At 39.7% G+C, this 21442-nt stretch overlaps 1 protein-coding gene across 6 annotated transcripts in view; it reads left to right on the top strand.

Moving 5' to 3' along the window:
* CSNK1G3 (casein kinase 1 gamma 3) overlaps positions 1–21442 on the top strand; it is a 165227-nt gene that overhangs the window by 131138 nt on the left and 12647 nt on the right. For 4 of the 6 annotated variants that reach the window (XM_088475094.1, XM_088475098.1, XM_088475093.1 and 1 more), the window contains 4 exons: positions 842–926; positions 4254–4402; positions 5432–5527; positions 11346–11441. In XM_088475094.1, coding sequence (XP_088331220.1) covers positions 842–926; positions 4254–4402; positions 5432–5527; positions 11346–11441 — 426 coding nt within the window. The remainder of the gene's footprint in view (positions 1–841; positions 927–4253; positions 4403–5431; positions 5528–11345; positions 11442–21442) is intronic. The other 2 variants (XM_088475097.1, XM_088475095.1) reach the window with 1 other exon arrangement.

Here is a 21442-nt window from a genome sequence, read left to right on the forward strand (position 1 = left end):
CCAATTGAGAATCTGTGGTCAGACTTGAAGATTGCTGTTCACAAGCGGAAACCATCCAACATGAAGGAGTTGGAGCAGTTTTGCCTTGAGGAATGGGCAAAAATCCCAGAGGCAAGATGTGGCAAGCTCATAGAGACTTATCCAAAGCGAGTTGCAGCTGTAATTGCCGCAAAAGGTGGCTCGACAAAGTATTGAGTTTAGGGGGTTGAATAGTTATGCACGCTGAAGTTTTCTGTTATGTTGTCCTAAATGTTGTTTTTGATTCACAATATAAAAAAAACTAAAACACAACTTCACAGTTGTAGACCTGTCCTGTGAATGAAATGATGCACACCTTCAAACAATCCATTTTAATTCCAGGTTGTGAGGCAACAAAACATGAAAAATACAAAGGGGGGTGAATACTTTTGCAATGCACTGTGTATGCCCTTCACTGATGTGCAATGGTGAAAGTCTCTCTGCTGTAGCCTTTATGTCCTAAAATACCTGTGCATCTAGAATTGACTTCTAAAAAGATGTAAATAGCATTTGGTATATGTTCCTTGAATGTTGGTCTGTGAAAGTTATCGCACATTTACGTTGCCAGGTATGAAGTGCTTCTGAGGTCACCCACACACAACCATATTTGTACAGTTTGATCTAGAATGATTTTGTTACATACTACCCCATTGTACATGCCCCATCGCACACTTCTGGTTTTGATGTTCAGCAAAGATCTTCTATCTCACAAAATCCTCACAGGTTTCTTAATGGTCTTTCTAAATACTTGGATAACATTAATATAAGTTAACTGTCAAAAAAAAATAAAAATAAAAAATTAATCGCTATTTTTTTTTTTTAGGCTGACACATTAAAAGAAAGGTATCAGAAAATTGGAGATACAAAACGAGCCACACCAATTGAAGTACTTTGCGAGAACTTCCCAGGTAAAAACTGTTTTGATGGCTGGTTTTGAAGAAAATGCATTCTCTTGCTATGTAGAGCAGATAGAGATGAACAAAAATAGTTTTCTGATTAATCATTACAATCTAATTTAGGGGATGATTTATCACAGCTTAGAGACTGATAAAGTGGAGAGAGTTATAGTACCGACCAATCATCTTCTAACTGCCATTTTTCAAACGCAGCCTGTAAAGTGACAGAAGCTGATTGGTTGGTAATTTGTCTCTCTCCAAGCTTTGATAAATCTGCAGCTTAAATTATTATTGTTTTTGGTAAGCAGCTTGTATTCCTCTGTGTTTAAATGAAGGCCACGGGGAGCTGTTTTAGCCTTAAATAGGCTAGAATGCTTATAATAACTGACATAGAGCTGCCAACAAAAAAGGGTAAATTTGCAAATGGGTATGCACTTATAAATGTCTATACATATATACACACACAGCGCTGAAGAGTTATAAAAAAATCTGTTGTCACGTTGGCATGTAATGACAGCTGGTATGAACTCTGACTCTTCCCACCTGTGTCAGTGTTGTCACTTGTAGAGAGTTATGGCATAACACACATCTACAGTCTCCAAACACTTATTTCCCATACTTAATCATCGCATACCACCTCACGACGAAATCAAAGACAGTCCTGAAATAAGTCAATAACTTCACAACATTTCCCATAACTAAAGAAGACAGGAAAAATGCACACAGAGATGCACAAGCCACATACAAAAAGAAAAAGCAGAGAACACCCCAAAAAGCACAATAGTGAAGATGAAAACAGAAAAAGTAATGCTAACACAGCCCAACAGCAACAAAAACTGGTCAGTTGCCAAGGATTTTAAATTAATTTAGGGTGTTTTGGGGTTACTGGATTAAAAAATGAAAGTAGTTTTTTTTTTTTTTCAAATTGCCTCTAGTTCTTGAGATTATAAAAATCCTCAAGTAATAGGGAACTTGGACATAATCCGTGCATATGGGAATCTATTGGAACATTGTAGAAGGTGAAGCACGAATATTCTAGGTGTTCACTCAGCGATCATTCTACAACAGTGAATTATTTCACTTGTGATTCTATGAGGAGACCTGGAAAATGTGCACTGCTTGGGGTCCTGAGGACCGAGTTTGAGAACCTGTGTTCTAGAATATTCCCTCTCCGTAGAAGTGATTGGCCAGCCAGCAGTCAAGTTGACAGTTGTCTAATGTGTTTTTCTTGTTTCTCGTCCGTGTATGTTAAAATTATAACCAAACTAGCTATATCGATGTCCTATTTGGGATCGGCACCACAGAGTTACCCCAAAACCACTCTAATATGATTGGCAATAAAATGAGTGTTGATCAGTATAAACTATATAATAAAATCCAGGTGCTAATAAGTAAAAAGCAGATGAGGAGGGGAAGAGAGATGTAGTAAGCGGTTGAGAGAGAGGAAGGGAAAGGGGGGGTTCACGAAGAGCAAAAGCACTTGGACAGTGCTTGGATGATGATGATAACTTTTATAAAGGTGCTACAAAGTGTACCAAGAACTATACAGGGTAGTCATATAATATAGTAACAGGGTATCAGAACATAAAAACAATACATAATGACAGACCATGTCAAAAGTACCAAAACATTAATATCACACCACAGACTGGGTTGGACATAATGACGGGAACAAGGGTAGGGAAACTTACTGGATCTAGAAGGAGGCAAGTTGATTCAGTAGTCAGTGAAAATATAATCTGACTAAGGGCCGAATTCAATTAGCCGCGAAAAGTGCGTCTGGCAAAAAGCGGAATGAATTTGCCGTTTTTGACGCAATGTTTTCTCCATGCGCATCCCCGCTTTTCGCCCTATTAATCTGTAAAACAGGCAAAAACTGGGATAGGCGAAAGTTTTACAAATCGAAACTAGCGAAAATGACCTCTTTTTTGGGGGAAATCAGTTTGTACCCCATACAAAGGGTTCTGGATCAAATACACACATTTGCACCCCAAAATAGCAATTTTGCACTACCAATTCACCTGCCTAGATGTGGAGAGATTTTTTCGCCTAATTTTCCATGTAAAGTTTTCGTGTAGGCGAAAACGTCCTGGAATTGAATACGGAGAAAAGTAGAAAACAGGCAAAAACGTTTCTCCAAACGGCACTTTTCACGGCTATTTGAATTCGGCCCTTAGGCTTATTACACAATGGTGCAGTAAACCTGTCACTAAAATTCAATGCTGCACTTTAATATATGTTTGTTAGGATTGAGTGGTTAATTATATTGTCTGACAGCCAATCCGAAAACTTTTAATGCAATCTGCTATAGTTTTGGTTTTCAGAATTTCGTCATCGCTTCACCTTACAAGAGTTAATGTTTCTTTGTATATAGTAGTAAATAAGATTTATAGTTTTATACTGTTAGTTAAATAGAACTTTTACATGACACTTTTTTTTTTTGTAACCTAGTTATATAAACCACTTCTCGTGGTCAGTCTTGTGTTTTTAATATTTATTATAATAAAGCACACTTTCAATTTTGCCAGTAACCAAATACAGGTTGAGTCTCCAAATATCCAAAATGCTTGGGACCAGGGGTATTTTGGATAACGGAATATTCCGTATTTTGGAATATTTGCGTGTCATAATGAAATATCTTGGGAATGGGACCCAAATATAAACAGAGAATGCTTTTATGTGTTATATACGCCTTATACACACAGCCTGCAGATAATTTTATACAATATTTTCAATAATTTTGTGGCTCAAACTAATTTTGTGTACATACATGAAATTAATTTGTTTCATATACACACTATACACACAGCCTGAAGGTAATTTTATACAATATTTGTAATAATTTGTGCCTTAGACAAAGTTTGTGTGCATTGAACCATCAAAAATCAAAGGTTTCATTATCTCAGTCAAGCCAAAAAAATTCTGTATTTCGGAATATTTGGATATGGGAGATTCAACCTGAACAGTAGTGTTTTGCCACCAATGTCTATTTTGCCTATTTCATGAATAAATGTTTCCACTTTGAAAGATTATTATTATTTTTTTTTTATCTGTTCTAATTATTAATAATTTATTTTGTATCTCAATGATCATTCCCATTTTCAAATGCTTTCAATGTTTCGGGGTCAAATGTTTTTGTTTTTTCTATCTACTCAGGCAAATAAAATTAAATTCTGTAAAATTGGAAAACATTGTATCATTTGGGGGGTATGAATTTAAAATAAAAATATGATCATTTTAAAGAGTCAAAATAGCTTCTTTTTTTAAACTATGTTTAAATTTATGAATTATTCAAGATTGTCATTTAATTTATGCCCGGTTTAATTTTTGGTCTTACAGAGGAGATGGCCACATACTTGCGCTATGTAAGAAGACTAGATTTTTTTGAGAAACCAGATTACGACTACTTACGAAAACTATTTACAGACTTGTTTGATAGAAAGGGATACATGTTTGACTATGAGTATGATTGGATTGGAAAGCAGCTGGTAAGTGCTATAATCACAATGTTCAGTCTTATGGTTCAGCCTTGGCTGAGCAGAGCCTTGCTTGATATGATATGGACTATATAAATGATAACTATGGGCTTGTGTTGCTGACAACTATCTTCTACACTACATCACATATCATTTTACTGGTGAATGGAGGGAGAACGATGCCCATGCTGGCCGATCTTTGGAGAAACGCACATCTAGTGCACACAGATCACCAATGCAGGGGAGAGGATGATTTCTTTTCATCCTGTGCCTTTTCTTTAGTTCAGATCTGACCTCATTCACTCTGCTTTTTGCGCCATATGGCGCAACTTAAATGCTTCGGTAGCAATTCACAAACTTTCGTACTTATTTCTTAATTTGCATCTCTCTCGCGTGGTAGCTACATCCGGTGTAACTTATAGTGTACTTGGCAGTTAGAATTAGTAATTTTGTCACAATTGTGAAATCCGAACAGAAACATGGGTTCCAAAGCTGGTTCCCACACCTGGACAGTCTTGAGTGATACAAAACATAATGTGGTGATGGGTGAACTGGTATCTAATATAAATAAGTTGCTAAAATACAGAATAGGAGTCAGTATTTGCCTCTTTTGCACTCTGCATTATTGTGCCGATCCTAACCAGAAAATAAATATAAAAAACAGTTTTGTTTTTTTTCTTTTCTATCATATAGGTTAATTTTCTGTTGGTTTAGGTATGAAGGGTACTGGTCAGGTAAATTATATAGATATTCATGGGCAGTATGCACAGTCATTCAGTTGACTATTGAAGCAGGTCTTAAACAAAAATCATTCATTGAGATCCCTTACAAGTTTTTAGGGATATGCAATTTGTAACTCACATATAAAACAACGGAAATCATTGATTGGAATGGTCTATTTTTAGCTCAGACCAAACTGCAAGGAAGTTAGTTTTGCAGTGCGCATTAAATGAATTATAAAGATTTATGTTTATTTTGTTTTATTACAGGATGTCCAGTAGGTTAGTTACAATGTGTTTTTTTTTTTTTCCTTTACATTAGCCCACACCAGTTGGCTCCATACATGCCGATCCAGCTCTTTCGTCAAACAAAGAAGCACATCAACTTAGAGATAAGATGCAGCAAGCCAAAAATCAGGTAAAGTTTTAATGCCTCTTAGTCCCATTGCTTTACTGTTCCCTCTATTGTAATATTTATTTCCTTAGACCGCATAATGAATTAACATTTCTAAATTGTATGGTAATACAAATAACACTACACCTTATGATATAGATATTTCTAGGTGTTATATACCACTCTTAACATGTTTCATTGAGCGCTTATATTTGTTTTACTTTTGCATCGTTTACAACTAAAATTGTGTTTTAGTTTGTCATTTATTTCTATGGATTGTAATATTCATACATGCCAACGGATTGTGACCAGCGGCGGCTCCTACCTTTTTCTGGCTGGGGTCTGTCTATGCAACAGTCTGGCTGGCTCTGTCCTCTTCGCTGTTCGGCTCCTGACAGGTGCATCGCACATCTGATAGAGCCGGCAATCTGCACGCAATTCTGCAGCCTCTAGAAGCCACATAGGGCTCACGGCAATGCAGGAGAGTGACTTCCCATTGGAAGGGAGGAGAAAACACTTCCCCCTTTGACTGCCTCTGTCGCTGTGATTAGCAGAGGGTGCTTCTTATATGAAGCCACTCTCTGCCAGGGCCAACTTTAGTTTTCAGTGGAGAGCATGCTCTTAATGTATGGTGCATCTTGTAACAAAATTGTATTTAGGCTATATTGGATATACATAAATTGTTAGATATTAGCACTGAAATGGAAGAATGCTGTTTGACAAGCATAGGTTCTGATTAGCAGAGCTGTAACTGTTGGTATTTTTTAATTTTGAGGTCTAGAGTCCAATTTCTGGCTTTATACCATAACCCAGGGTTTCACAAACTCTGTCCTCAAGGCACCTTTAACAGTGCAGGATTTAAGGATATCCATTATTGAGCACATATGGTTAAATCAAACTGACTGAGGCAGAGGTTTCCAAACATGGTCCTCAAACCATCCTAACAGCTCAGGTTTTAGAGATATCCATGGTTGAGCACAGGTGGTTAAATCAAATTGACTGAGGTACTAATTAAGTCACCTGTGGTCAAGCATGGCTATCCTTAAATCCTGGACTGTTGGGGTGCCTTGAGGACCTCATTTGGGAACCTGTGGACTGAGGTACTAATTAAGTCACATGCTTAAGTATGGATATTAAAACCTGGACTGTTGGGGTCCCTTGAGAACAGAGTTTGGGAAACCCTGCCAGAACCTATCATTTTGACCAATACCTGTGATGTAAAATGCATTATAGAGTTCTTATCTTTCTATTGTCAGCTATACACTATTTAGAGGCGAATTCAATTAGCCACAATAATGGGAAAACATAATGTATATGAAGCTTTTGCACACTTTGGAACTTTTATTGTAATAATTTAGCATCTTTTGCCTTTGCGCGCTCCTGTTTTTCGCACAAAACCTTTCCAAAAGCCGCGATGCACCTTTCTCCCGAAAACTGTCCGTGGTGTAACCAGCGAAAAGTACAGCAGAAAATTGTGAAATCTGTCTATACCCTAAAGAAGGAAAACTGAGATAGGATAACTAAATAGAAGTGTATTAATAGCCCTAATAAAAGTATTTGGGGTTCTTAAATTGTGTCAAATGGCTGTTATATGCATTTTGCTATAACAGTGAAAAAAATTATAGAGCGCTATTTTTGGAGGGCAAAATAAATGCTGCAGTCTGATTAGGAGTACATTAAAATGGGTACAAGTATATTTTCATGTCATTTTAGGGCACTAAAATAAAATAAATAGTTAAAAATACAACTGGTGCAGCCACATGCAATACAGTCAAGTGCATAAATATTGGGACATTGACAGAATTTTCATATTTTGGCCTCTGTTCACCACCACAATGGCTTTGAAATGAAACAAACAAGATGTGCTTTAACTGCAGACTTTCAGAATTAATTTGAGGGTAATTACAATCCAAATCAGGTGAACGGTGTAGGAATTACAACGGTTTCTATATGTGTCTCCCACTTTTTAAGAGACCAAAAGTAATGGGACAAACTAAACAATCCTAAATCTAACTTTCACTTTTTAATACTTTGTTGCAAATCCTTTGCAGGCAATTACAGCCTGAAGTCTGGAACACATAGACATCACCAGACGCTGGGTTTCATCCCTGGTGATGCTCTGCCAGGCCTCTACTGCAAATGTCTTCAGTTCCTGCTTGTTCTTGGGGCATTTTCCCTTCAGTTTTGTCTTCATCAAGTGAAATGCATGCCCAATCGGATTCAGATCAGGGGAATGACTTGGCCATTGCATAACATTCCACTTTTTAGCCTTAAAAAAACTCTTTGGTTGCTTTTGCAGTATGCTACGGGTCATTGTTTATCTGCACTGTGAAGTGCCGTCCAATGAGTTCTGAAGCATTTGACTGAATATGAGCATATAATATTGCTTGAAACACTTCAGAATTCATTCTGCTGCTTTTGTCAGCAGTCACATCATCAATAAATACAAGGGAACCAGTTCCATTGGCAGCCATACATGCCCACGCCATGACACTACCACCACCATGCTTCACTGGTGAGGTGGTATGTTTTGGATCATGAGCAGTTCATTTCCTTCTCCATACTCTTTTCTTCCCATCACTCTGGTACAAGTTGATCTTTGTCTCATCTGTCCATAGGATGTTCTTCCAGAACTGTAATGGCTTTTTTAGATGTTGTTTGGCAAACTCTAATCTGGTCTTCCTGTTTTTGAGGCTCACCAATGGTTTACAACTTGTGGTGAACCCTCTATATTCACTCTTGTGAAGTCTTCTCTTGATTGTTGACTTTGACACATATACATCTACCTCCTGGAGAGTGTTCTTGATTTGGCCAACTGTTGTGAAGGGGTTTTTCTTCACCAGGGAAATAATTCTTCTGTCATCCACCACAGTTGTTTTCCATGGCCTTCCGGGTCTTTTGGTGTTGCTGAGCTCTCCGGTGCGTTCTTTCTTTTTAAGAATGTTCCAGTTGATTTGGCCACACCTAATGTTTTTGCTATCTCTCTGATGGGTTTGTTTTGATTTTTCAGCCTAATGATGGCTTGCTTCACTGATAGTGACAGCTCTTTGGATCTCATATTGAGAATCGACAGCAACTGATTCCAAATGCAAATGTCACACCTAGAATCAACTCCAGACCTTTTACCTGCTTAATTGATAATGAAATAATGAGGGAATAGCCCACACCTGTCCATGAAATAGCTTTTGAGTTGATAGTCCCATTACTTTTGGCCCCTTAAAAAGTGGGAGGCACATATAGAAACCGTTGTAATTCCTACACCTTTCCCCTGATTTGGATGTAATTACCCTAAAATTAAATCTAAAACTCTGCAGTTAAAGCACATCTTGTTTGTTTCATTTCAAAGCCATTGTGGTGGTGAATAGAGGCCAAAATATGAAAATTCTGTCAATGTCCCAATATTTATGCACCTGACTGTATTTTAAACACATGGCCCATCCATACAGCCCCCCAAAATTACCTTGCCCACTGCTTTAAACCCATTTTCCATTTTTTTTTCTCTTTTTACCACAAAAATGACCCATTATTGGCCAATTTATGCTAATTAAAAACTTTTTTTCCCCCTAATTGGTCATTAATTGGGGTGTCAAAGGGGTTCTGCACCAAGTCCCGACATTTTTTATCTTAAAGTAGGGATTTTGCACAGCTTATCACCCTGTTCTGGTGGTGGAGAAAACTTTTAGCACCTTTTGGCTATGGAGAATTCAGAGATGCGAAATCTGCGGATAATAGGATTGGCCGATAAGTATAAATTTGCACGATAATTCGTTTTTCGCCTTATTACAGTTAATTGAATTCGGGCCTTAAGCTGGGCATCCACTAGACAATTTTCTGTCAGATATCTGTCCAATCTGGCTGGTTGGAATGAAAATCTGGTAATGTATTGGAGCAAATAACAATTGTCCTTTTGCTCACAAACACTGGAAAATAGCCAAAAATGGCTGTTCATACAAATTGGTTAAAACACCCAAATTTAACCAATTTGAACAATTATTTTTTTGTCCTTTTTTCAGTGTTTAAAACAATATGATTGATGGTCATTGGCTCTCATACATTACCAGGTTTTCATTCCAGCCAGCCAGATTTCACAGATATCTGACAGAAAATTGTATAGTGGATGCCCAGCTTTAGATTGTTAGTAGTCATGCAAAGGGGCAAAACGCTACACTGGGCGGTAACAGAAGCATTTTTTTTACTCAAATTTCTCTTGAAATGCTTTAAAACATTATGAGCCGCCCTTGTGTCAAGATGGGTTTTGTTCTTTCATGCTGTGTCATGCGACTCACTGAGGGTGTAGATATGTTCTTACACACAGCCAGATACATTATTGTTTCATTGATGGAATACTTTGGGTATTTACGTTTTTATTAGTGGTTGTACAGGTTGAGTCTCCCATATCCAAATATTCCAAAATACTGAATTTTTTTGTGCATGACTGAGATAGTGACACCTTTTGCTTTCTGATGGTTCAATGTACACAAACTTTGTTTGATGCACAGTTATTAAAATATTGGATATAATTACCTGCATGCTGTGTGTATAAGGTGTATATTAAAATAAATGCATTCTGTGTTTAGATTTGGGTCCCATTCCAAAGATATATTATTATAGTATGCACATATTCCAAAATATGGAATATTCCGATATCCAAAATACCTCTAGTCCCAAGCATTTTGGATATGGGAGACTCAACCAGTACTGTCAAATGAAATTATACCTAATTAATTTATATGCACATTTAAAGAAGTCATTGCATCAAGTCAAGATGTCTGTTAGCCCCATTATTTTATATCCCCTAAATACACATTAAATTGTGTATTTATCAAACATGGGGGGGGGAGGAGTATTTAAAATTTCTATGGGTTCAATTGTGGTTGGTTTTATGTTCAGACTAATAATTAAATTATATAGGACCTTTTCAAAACTTAGATGATTATGGATATGTTCACTATGGTACGCTTTTTTTTCTAAATAAATGAAGTAATCTTCCAACATGTACCATTTCTCGTGCCCTTGGTGGTCCAGTGAGCAGGATCTGATGTGCACAGCGGCCTGCAGCAGTGCATACTCCCACCTAGTAATCTCCTAGTCAGTGCTAGAGCTATGGGCGCTGGGACTGTGGGCTGTAATTACTTTTGTTATATAACACAGGGATAACATGGATGGTTGTACATGATACAGGTAAGGCAGTAGGGTACATCTATTCAGTCTGTAGTAGAGATGGACATGTGAATTATATAATATACAGTCAGTTGAAATCAGACCTCATTCTGTGCCTGGAAATATCTTTATGCTTCCTGAAAATGGTTCATTACGTTCACCAATAAATAACATTTATATTCAAAATAGAGGCTTTAATTGTACTGTTTTAAAGCGGCAACTGGAATGTGTTCATCTATGTTCCCCCCCAGTTTTCTATTATGCATCAAATATCTACCTATATAAATATATGTATGCATTGCACATCTGTATGTGTCTTGCCATATATTCATACAAGTTCTCATGTGCACACATACATGAGGGTGTGTCAGACATGTTCATGTGTGTAATATAGTATTAGATAAACGTTTGGACAGTAGATTGATCCATCTTTGCTTTGCAGTGAGTAAAGCCTAACAACCACTGGAAACTACTAAGTATCTGCTTTTCTTTCTGCTTAACAATAGCCCAGTCTGCATGCTTCCTTTGCTTTAAGTTGTAGTGTGCGCTGTAACTGTACATACTTCTGTATTATTTGCTTGCTGTCTTTATTCCACATGTAATGACGCATGAGTTGTTTAATATGTTTTGGGTTTTTCTCCCCCCTCTTCCATGCATGCTTTATGCATTATATAATGAGCAGTCGGCAGACCACAGGGCGGCTTGGGATTCCCAGCAGGCCAACCCCCATCAGCTAAGAGCTCACCTAGCAGCTGACAGACATGGTGGCTCGGTACAGGTATTTTCTGCTTCTTTGCATGACTGACTACTTGCGCGTCCCATGACCCCTCTGCGCCCCTCAGCTCCGCCTAGCATGCTTTCTGTTTCTAGCTGATGTCATGCTTTTAGTGTTTCCTGATTGCATTGCTCCTCAATGTGTGGTTAAGGTAAATGATGCTACACTGAAGCCATTCACCAGGGAGTTATGATTGACACTTGGAGAAAATGTTAGCATTCAACTACCATTTTATTTATTCTAAGTACAACTGAACAGTATCAGATGGTATCTAGCACCATTTGTCAAGTTCTAGTAACATATGGAGTATAACCCTCAGGGAAGATCCTATATGTCCACACCTGTGTGTGTCCATTGCATTTATGTTAATGTTACCAGTATTGTATCTTCTCTCCCTAAGCATATTACCAGATTAGAGAAGATTTTTACATAAGATACTTTGAGTTAAGCACAGAAAGTCTTTTATTTGCTTTGTTTGTCACACAACTGTGTTTAGCCAAGAAGTCCTTTCTTAATTTGGTAACTGAAACGTTGCGTCACTTGTGCACTCCTATACCACACGCCTACCATTTAGATAGAATAGGGATCCCTTCTCTTTTGTTCACATGGCAACACCTCTGAAAACACTGCATGCATTGTTGTAGGTGCACAGTACTGACGTGCTTTGCCATGTAAACTTGCTAGTGCAGAGGCAGTAGGGCTCAATGACCCACAATTCTCTCCATGGATAGCATGCAGGTTTGGTGTATTCATCGCATGTCAAATAGCATCAACACAGCAATATCTAAACTTACTCTGAGACCATATTCGTTTTGGGCAAGTATAACACTTCATAAGCTACATCATGTAGTACAGCAAGTGGTCTAATGCTTCTACAATTGCTTAACTTACTGTTGATTTTATTTCCATGTTTGTTCCAAATAGGAGGCTTAAGCCATGTATTCACTGGCATGTGCAATATGTTTTAGAACGCATGTTAAACAGTTATTAAGAAACCATAAGCCACCTTGCATTTAATTGTTTTGATGTGTCATGGTAACAAATATTCACTATCTGCCTCTTTTAAATATGCATCCTTGGCAAAATTGAAAATTGCTATCTTGTGCAAGCCAGGTGCTTGTGGTAACGCTTCTTTAAACGCAGCTCATAGTGTTTACAGTATACTGGCATGATTCTGACGCACATAAATGGTTAAGATGTCATTAAAAGGAGAATAAAACTGCAGTGTAACCCTCCAATTTTTTTTTTAAATCTTAAATGCAGAATTTTACTGCCAGTGTGTACGTAGCCTAAGGCAGAGAAATTGGTGTCTCTATTGTCTTTCATTTTTGTGTTAATGAATAGTCACTTATACCCCTTTCAGACATACTGAGAATCCCGGGACTTTTGCCTGCCTCAGCCAAATTCCCGGGTTGCCGCGTATTTCTGAAAGGTACCTACCCGGGAACACGTTCCCGGGTAGCCAACCCTTCAATCGAGCAGGGAATTTCCCGGGACTTTACCCTGCTTATGTCTGAATGGTGCTACTCGTGAATTTACTACTCCCAGGCTGCACCAAGCAGCTTTTACATAGAGTTGGCAGTGCGGCCGCTCACCACCCCCCACACCGGTGGCTGTGTCGCTGTAGACGGAGTCAGCAACACAGGACCCCAGCTGGATGCTGGGGACACCCGCCTGCGCTGGAGACTGCCGGCTGGTCTCAGCAATAGCGGGCCACCTGCACTCCCGCTGGACCACCAGGCCAATAAAATAATGAAAACAAATAATTAAATAAAATAAAAAAATGCAGCATTTTGATTGGCCGGCTTCCGGCAGCCCAAAGATGACATCAGTGCTAGGAGGAGCAGACGGAAGAGGAGAGGCAGGTAAGCAGAAAAACCCGGCTTATGTCTGAAATGGGTCTACCTGGGATTTTCCCGGGTAGACACTGTAGTGTGAAAGGGGGGTCTCGCCCAAATACCCGGGAATTTGCACAGGAGAAATTCCCGGGTCTGAGCAGGAAATTTCCAGGGTTGTATGTCTGAAAGGGGTATTAATACTCCTTGCATATCTGTAAAACAGCTGATGCTATATAATACACTATATAGACAACAGTGATTGGACATCCCTCGCACAAGCGAAAAGCATAACATGCATTACCATTGCACACGACTTCCAAATGGCCACCAATGTGGCGTTTTCAACGAGAATACTTCATAGGGAGGCCCATGCACTTGCAGTTCAACAGAAACAACAAATGTATTTATCAGGATGACAATGACACCTGTCTTGTTTCCAGGGCGACGCAGGACTGGTGTACAGAAAATCCGGTAACCCGGATGGACTGTCCAGCTCAGAGTCCAGATCTTATCCCCATTGAGAACCTCTGGGACGAATTGCAGCGACTGGTGCGTTCTAGGCCGACTCGATCTTCAGTGTCACAGTTGGTCACTGTACTTCAGACAAATTGGCAAAACGTACCACCTTCTGTTGTCTAGGAACTTGTGGACAGTTTGTAGGTCCACCTTGTGCAGTGATTACTGCAAAGTACTGACGTCAATAATATCTCATTGATCTATTTGCTGTCAGTGTCCAATCACTTTTGTCTACATAGTGTATAACAGCACTTTTAATATATGTTGATTACAAATGTGAGCAATAATGCTTGAAACATGAGACCTCCCTGTGAGTGCAACCCCGTTAACTAAACCCGGGTGGATTTTTTTCTTAAAGCTTCAGGAGCTGCAAGGAAAAATCCGTTTTAAAATGCTGACTCTGCAGTTTAATGTGCAGGAAAACCCGTATATTCCAGCACTTTGCATGCAGCATGCGGGAAAGTGCAGACTAATTGAATAGCTACGGGCGTGATCCCAGCTAGTTAACCCTGTGTCTAATGGAATTCCCTCCTATGAATCTTTTTAATAGTACTTTTTTTGTGATGAGGTTTATTTGTCCTCCTGGGTGTGAGGATTAGTTACATTCCAGCATAGAAAAGCACTGCTCTCTGTACTAGTATGCTTACTCTTGTGTGGTTTTTGTTTTCCCTCTTACAGCCCCTTTCCTGTTCATACAAATGTCATTGCCTCAGAAGGCTTTGGCTTCAGTTTTCTCTGTGGGGTGGGGAAGATATATTAAATTAGGTAATGAGCTATACATTGCCTGGACCGTTGCAATGTTATAGACCCCCAAAGCATTACAGGACTGCCATCTCAGCAATGACGTGGGTTTAAAAAAGAAAAAAGTGGAGTGTGATTAAGGAGAAACCTCATCATCTCTGATTTCCTCTCCTCTATATCCGCTGATTACTGCTCTGCACAAACTTTTGCATGAAAATTCGTATGAGCAGTACCCAGCAAAGGAGATATATAGAGATATATATAGATATATATAGATATATGTATGTGTGTGTGTGTGTGTGTGTATATATATATATATATGTATGTATTATATACTCTATAGTTTTATATATATATTAGTAAGTAGAGCGTTAAGCCCTGTAAAATACTCAATGAATCTGATTTAAAGTTCCTTGCCTGTCCATGACAATCACTTTTAGGCTGCAAACACAAGTGTTAAAATTCTGCATTCAAAATGCTTATCTAACACGTGTTAATGATTTTGAAAATAAAAACATATTTGTACTTGGGTTTTTGCATTGCAGAATGCACACACATATATTTATTATTATTATTACTAATATAACTATTACTTATTGTATTGTTTGTCTGATAAGCATTAACACCATTGAAATCTTATGTTAATCTCAATTGGAACGCATTATAAATGCAAAGTGATACTGTTTAAAAGTATTTACACATTAATAAAAACAAAACAAACTGACTATACTTCCATACGGAATTAGGTTAAATACATACTTGGGCCGGATTCAGTTAGATGCTGTAATTTACCACGCCGGGAAAGGGTGGTAGCCTCGGGATTTAACGTCCAGGGCTTACTCAACTACAGACCCTTTTTCTCGTGCTGTAAATTACCCGCTAACAATCATTAACCTGTAGGATCCAGAATAAGTTCCCGGAGCTATTGGTTAACAAATTTGCAGCACCCGCGATCAGGACATTTAACGTGGATTTCTATTCGAGCCTCCTCAGGCTTGAAGTGAAATCCTTGTCAACTGCAGATAGCTGGCTCCCGCAGGCTATAATTGAATAGCCCTGGCAGATCAATTAGCCCACGATAATTAACTACGACTAACTGAATCCAGCCCATAGATGTGCAGTTCTAATTAAGTATGTTTTTCTTATGTTTAAAAAAAAAAAAAATGCTTTGTGATATAAGCCATGGGGATGTACACTGACTGTACTCCTGTACTGTTAAAGTGTATATACCTTGTATAAAAATGTTAAAAAAGCAAAATGGAAACTTTATGGTATAAGTTCAATTTCTTAGTTAAACTGGGTTTACTGTAAGTATCAGTGTTAGAGAATTTTCCTTTTTTTTTTTTTTTTTTTCTTCCAAATATTTTTTTCCATCCTTTTTGTACTTGTTTCAAGTGCAGCCCTCTTCTCCATTAATGATTAGAAGTCTAGGAAAAACTAAAATATCTAACTTTTGAGATCTACTCTCATCACTGCCATCGGACATATTCTTTAGAATGTAAAAACTTTTATTTTTGTTTATGGATGACCTTTCAGAGAGATTATGTACATTGCTACAAAAGTCATATTGCACTGCCAAGATAACAATTTAATTTTGTTGGGATTAAATATTTGTCTAAAAGTTCTGTAGTAACTGAGAAATATACAATTTTCCATATTGACTGTTACTAGAAATGCAAATAAAAGAAAACACTTTGAAGACATTACGGGTTTTATTTAGAGTACATAGTAAAATCCAGATAATCTAATATCTTTGTGAAAAAACCATATTGCTGAATAAAGACGGCAAATTTAAAATGTGTAGATTTAAAGATGGATAGCTCCTTTAGCTAGATTTGCCCCCAATTCTAAGGCATTATTACATTAAGATGAATAGATCACCACATCACCAAAAATATGCGATGAAGGTATCAAATTAAATATACTGCCCATGTAAGAGGGAAGAAAAAATACTTCTATTTTAGAATTAAAAATATGTAATTAAAAAAGTGTACTTTAAATAAGGAAAATATAATATAATATCTTTGTGGAGGCTGCATTTTTTTAAATCAGATTCTTAAAAACTGTTAAACTATACTGAAGAAGTGCCATGACAGTTTGTGCTGATTTTGTTATACAAATACTTCATATATAGCTGTCTCTTATGCTGGCTATACACTAGACATGTCATACGCATTGAAAATTGTATTAGCAGAGCACACTGAGCATAATCTCCGATTGGACATCCAAGGTATTGTAAAGCCCACATTCTATTGGCAAATATATTGAAGCATGCTTCCCAGACTATTTATGCTATTAAGGATAAAAAGGGTAACTTAATTTGTGTTCCTTCACATATAAACCGTATTTGCCATTGTTTTTCTTGTCTTTTATACAACTTAAGAGTGGCCGGATAATGTTGTGGACATGAATGATATAACACAAAATCTTTGATTTTGTACCTTTCCTCAAATTACTTATGCCATTGCCTGTCTACTTAACGCTGATATCAGAGAAAGAACTGGCTAATGCATTGAAATCAAAAACTGTCAAAGGTCATTAATACAAAATGTTTATGCAATGCTTAGCACTTTATTTGGTCCAGGTCTTCAATGCTGTCCTTCATTGTGCCACATTTCATCCTGACTCTACAGCTTCTTGAATAATTATTATTTCTAAAGCAGGCGAGGATATCATGCTCTGCTCACATTCTTGACCCTTTTCCCTGGTAAACACAGATTTCAAGCTGTTTGCTAAAATTTTGGTGACCAGACTTTACAGAATGCTAGAGTCTCTGATAGACCCCAATCAGGTGGGTTTCGTGTACACGTGGCAGACTTCAGACAACACAAGAAGATCTATTCACTTAATTCATAATTTCAACACCACTCAAACTCCCTCTGTTGTCTTGACCTTGGATAGGGAGAAAGTGTTTGACTGTGTCTCAAAGTGATTAATGTTTTTAGTGTTGCCATCCTTTGGATTTCATGGCAACTTTCTCAAAGTGGTTCAAACCCTCTGTTTTATCCCTACATGGACAGTCATGATGAATAGCTTGCACTGTCGTAGGTTGTCTAGATAATTAACTAAACAGGCCAATGATACCTCCAAGTGTAAGAGAAAACTGGAGCACTAAGAGGAACCCACGGAGAACATACAAATTCTACACAGATGGTCATGACTGGGAATTAAGCTAATGACCTCAGTGCTGTGAGGCAGTAATCCTACCCATCACGCCATCCGTGCTGCCCTAATTTCAAAGGGGCACTGGACCTCTATAGCTTTTTGATAGGTTAAAAATTTTATTGGACGCTCGGCTTTGTCCCTCATACCGTTCTGTCTGTTCTAAAAATACAATTTTACCTTGGTGGCCCTCATCAATTCAGTATTAAATGTAATTATTGTACACAGCAGGCCAATTACATTCCACTTGATAAGAACATTGGTTAAAAGTGGTGGCCTTTGGGGGGCTTTTCCTTGCCCCGGCAGAATTAACACCATTAAACTGAAATTAATTTCCCGGTAGCTAAATTTGTTTCACACCTTCTCAGTTAATGTTTCCCCTATGGTGCTGGCATCTTTCCAGTAAATTTATTTGGGCTAAGCGCAAGCCTAGATTAAGAAGGGCCCCACTGGCCAAATCGTTAGATGGTCCTCTTGGCCTTCCGGTGGCATGTCCCTTGATTGAACAGTTTTGTTCTATTATGCTGAATTTGATTGATTGAACAAACCACTGGCCTCGCACTATCCAGCGATCCTACTGGAACTTTGCTTAGCAACCTTATTAAGCGTATTCGCAAATTATAGTACTAGTTAATTTATGCATAAATGTAATGCCACCAAATCTCTAATTCCTAAGAACTAGATTAACAGACACTTTTTATGTTTACATGAAATATATCACATGGTGGCTACATTTCATGAAATTTGCGGTCCTTGGTTCTAGCTCTAGGAAGCTCACCTGCCTGGGTCCTGTTGTTGACTTTATTGTGCTTTGATTTTTTGAAAGTCAGCGATACCTTCTTTCATTTTTCTCCCTTCTCCTCTGTTCCCTCCTTATGGCTCTGAATTTGCAGATTTTAGCGTGCCTAGAAGTGGCAATGCCATTGTAGAAGCTAGGTGAAGTAATCCAATAAAAATGTAATTCTACATTGATGGTTTAATATTTACAATAGATGGATAAAAAAGGATTAATTGGCTGTAATAATTGTACTCTATTTATTACTAAGGGAAGAATTCAATTTTCTACTTCAGGGTCCATAGGGGGTCCACAGGGTTGACCTTGGGGTATAGGTTGGGAACCAAATCCGGGCACCACGCAGTTAAAGCTTTTAGCTCCCAGGATGCACTTTGGTCCACTCTCCCTATAACCCCACCCCCCAGCCAGAGGCACCTCAGTTTAAGTTGGTGCCCGGCCGGAGTTGGGTCACCGTTACTGCAGGGGGGCTGCTTAGCAGCCCCTAAGCTTAAAAGAGTTTTATTTTATTATTTTTTACTACTCTTCAGAGCGGCAGCATCAGACTGTCCAATGGACGTCTGAGCTGCCGCTCCTACACCCCGCCGGCGCTGCGACGCCAGTACAGATCTGGGGATCGCAGCGGGACCCCAGAGTCTGTACTAGCCGGGCTCTGGAGGAATCCCTGGGCTGCTGCCGGATCGACGGGGACAGGTAAGTCGCGTGGTCACCGCTTGCGGTGATCCACGTGTGAATATGCAGCCTTATGCCTCCGGTCTCTGGGGACAGACCGGAGGCGCTAGCGGTGACGGCGGGCTCCCCCTCCATGGAGGCATACCCCGCGTGTCCACAGCCCACCAGGGATTATAGCGGCAGCGGGAGCCGGCATCCCGGGGGGTTAATTGCTAGCCAGGGGAGGAAGCCTTCCCTGTCTAGCGGCTCCTCCCCTCAGCTCAGCGCGCCTTTCAATAATACAGTCTGGTGTCGCTGAGCTGCTTCCTCCGCGGGCCACGCTTCTTCTGAGGTCTCCAGTGGCCATTATCTCTCTTTGGTGCTGCAGAACTCCTAGGATGACAGTGAGCCCAGTCCCCCTGCGTACCTGGCCATTTGGGTGAGTGTACACAGCGCTATAGCCTTCCCAGACACTGAATCTGGGCAGTTGAATGTAGCGACATTGTGCAGTATATTATGTCATGCTTATGTATGTATATATATTTTTCTGCATTGTATGTGACTTATGCTAGTGCTGACTGTCTGCTTTTTCTCTCACCTGTCAGTGTATATCTATCCCTTTTTTTTATCTGCCCTAATACAGGTGTACCTGGGGTGGTTCTGAGACCTCACATATATATATTTGTTAATATCTGTGAGGTTTGTCACATACTGTTGCGTGCTGCACGTTGCCATATTTTAGATGGAACTGTGAGTTGCATACGCTGATAATGGGTCCCTGCAGCTAATCTTAGCGTCAGTCAGGACCGGTATGGCGCTGCTTAATATTTCCGTCAAGATAGTCAGATATATCTGACCAGGAGATTGCACACGATACTGCACCCATTATTGCGATCCTGCAAGTCATAGCCTGCAGGAATTAGTGCGGAGGATTTTAACTCAGAAAGGTTTATGTATGCGGCACCATCTGGTGCGGGGCCCCTTGCACGACCCCCTTAAAGGGCGGTTTATTTCTCAGGATCCTCTCCTTTGAGGATCGCCGGGCGGGCCCCATTGTCGTCACTCGCTTGGAGTTACTTCACCATACTGCCCTTTTGAACTCGGGGTATCTCGCAATTTCTTGCAATTTACCCCTGTGCAACAGACTGTCGCTCCCCGCCGGGGTTTTTCACAGTACATGAATTACCTCCGATACCACATCGGTCTGTCATTCCCCTTGCAGGGATTACCACAACGGCCACCCTGGTGGATGTTGTTTTATAGAAATACTAATTGGCGTGATATACGCCCTGTGGTTACTGACCAGTGGCTCTGCCGTGAACTGGATGGTATATTCGGCTCTTTCCCTCTCACATGGGGGGAGCCGATTTCAAGTATTATTATCCCTGCTTTGGGGCTGGTAGCCAGGTTCATTCTGGATATAGAGAATGTCGATCCTGCACCTGTATCATACATCTCCCGTTTTCTGCCCAGCGGGTGGATCTCATAGCGGGAGTCTGGCTGTCGCCAGATACGAGGAGTCACAAAGGCCTCCTGTTTCCCATTCCCTGAGGGTCCTCACAAGTAATGGAAATCCCCTTCTGGGATGGATTTGTATGTTAATCATCGGGTTACAGGCATTAATACGCCTCCCATCCCGGCCTGGACGGATTTTACGGATCCGTAGGTGGTAACTTTGCCTGAAATCAATGTACTCGTTTTCAGGGCCTGTTGCCCGTCCTACCATGGCCATCGCATGGTGATGCTTTTGTGACGTTTTTCCCCTCCAACACGTCCTGAGGTTCAAATATCTTTTGCCGCTCACATAAAATATGCAGTGGTCATATGTGGGATTACCTCATGGGATGCCGGTCTTCTAACTTTCAGGGTTTCGGCGGCGTCTGTATCCGCCGCAGTACCCTATGGCTGCGTTATGGGAAAGCAGAGGTGCACACTCCTTCCATGGGGAAGATCTTGTTTGGTCCTGACCTTGACAAGATCGTTGCATCATTGGCAGTATCACTAATGGGGAGATACCGTCTTTAGCTACTCCCACTACATTCGGACTAACTCTGTTAAGTCTTTTTGTCCTCAGGGTCAGCCTAAAGGCCTGTTTTTTCCTAGGCTGTCGGCCTCCATGGGGGCCACCATATCCAGTACCGAGCAGTCCTGGACTTCCGGACGACCCTGTTTCTACACCTGAGGATATACCCTCAGCCTGACGGGACAGGTCTACATCTGGGGAATTTCCAGAGTGAGGTACTGATTCTCAACGGCCTCTCATTGCTCAGGCAGCCTCCTCACAGGCATTGTTACACGGGCCC

Source organism: Taudactylus pleione, unplaced genomic scaffold, assembly GCF_031769625.1.
Source record: "Taudactylus pleione unplaced genomic scaffold, aTauple2 ptg000162l, whole genome shotgun sequence".
Taxonomy (NCBI): domain Eukaryota; kingdom Metazoa; phylum Chordata; class Amphibia; order Anura; family Myobatrachidae; genus Taudactylus; species Taudactylus pleione.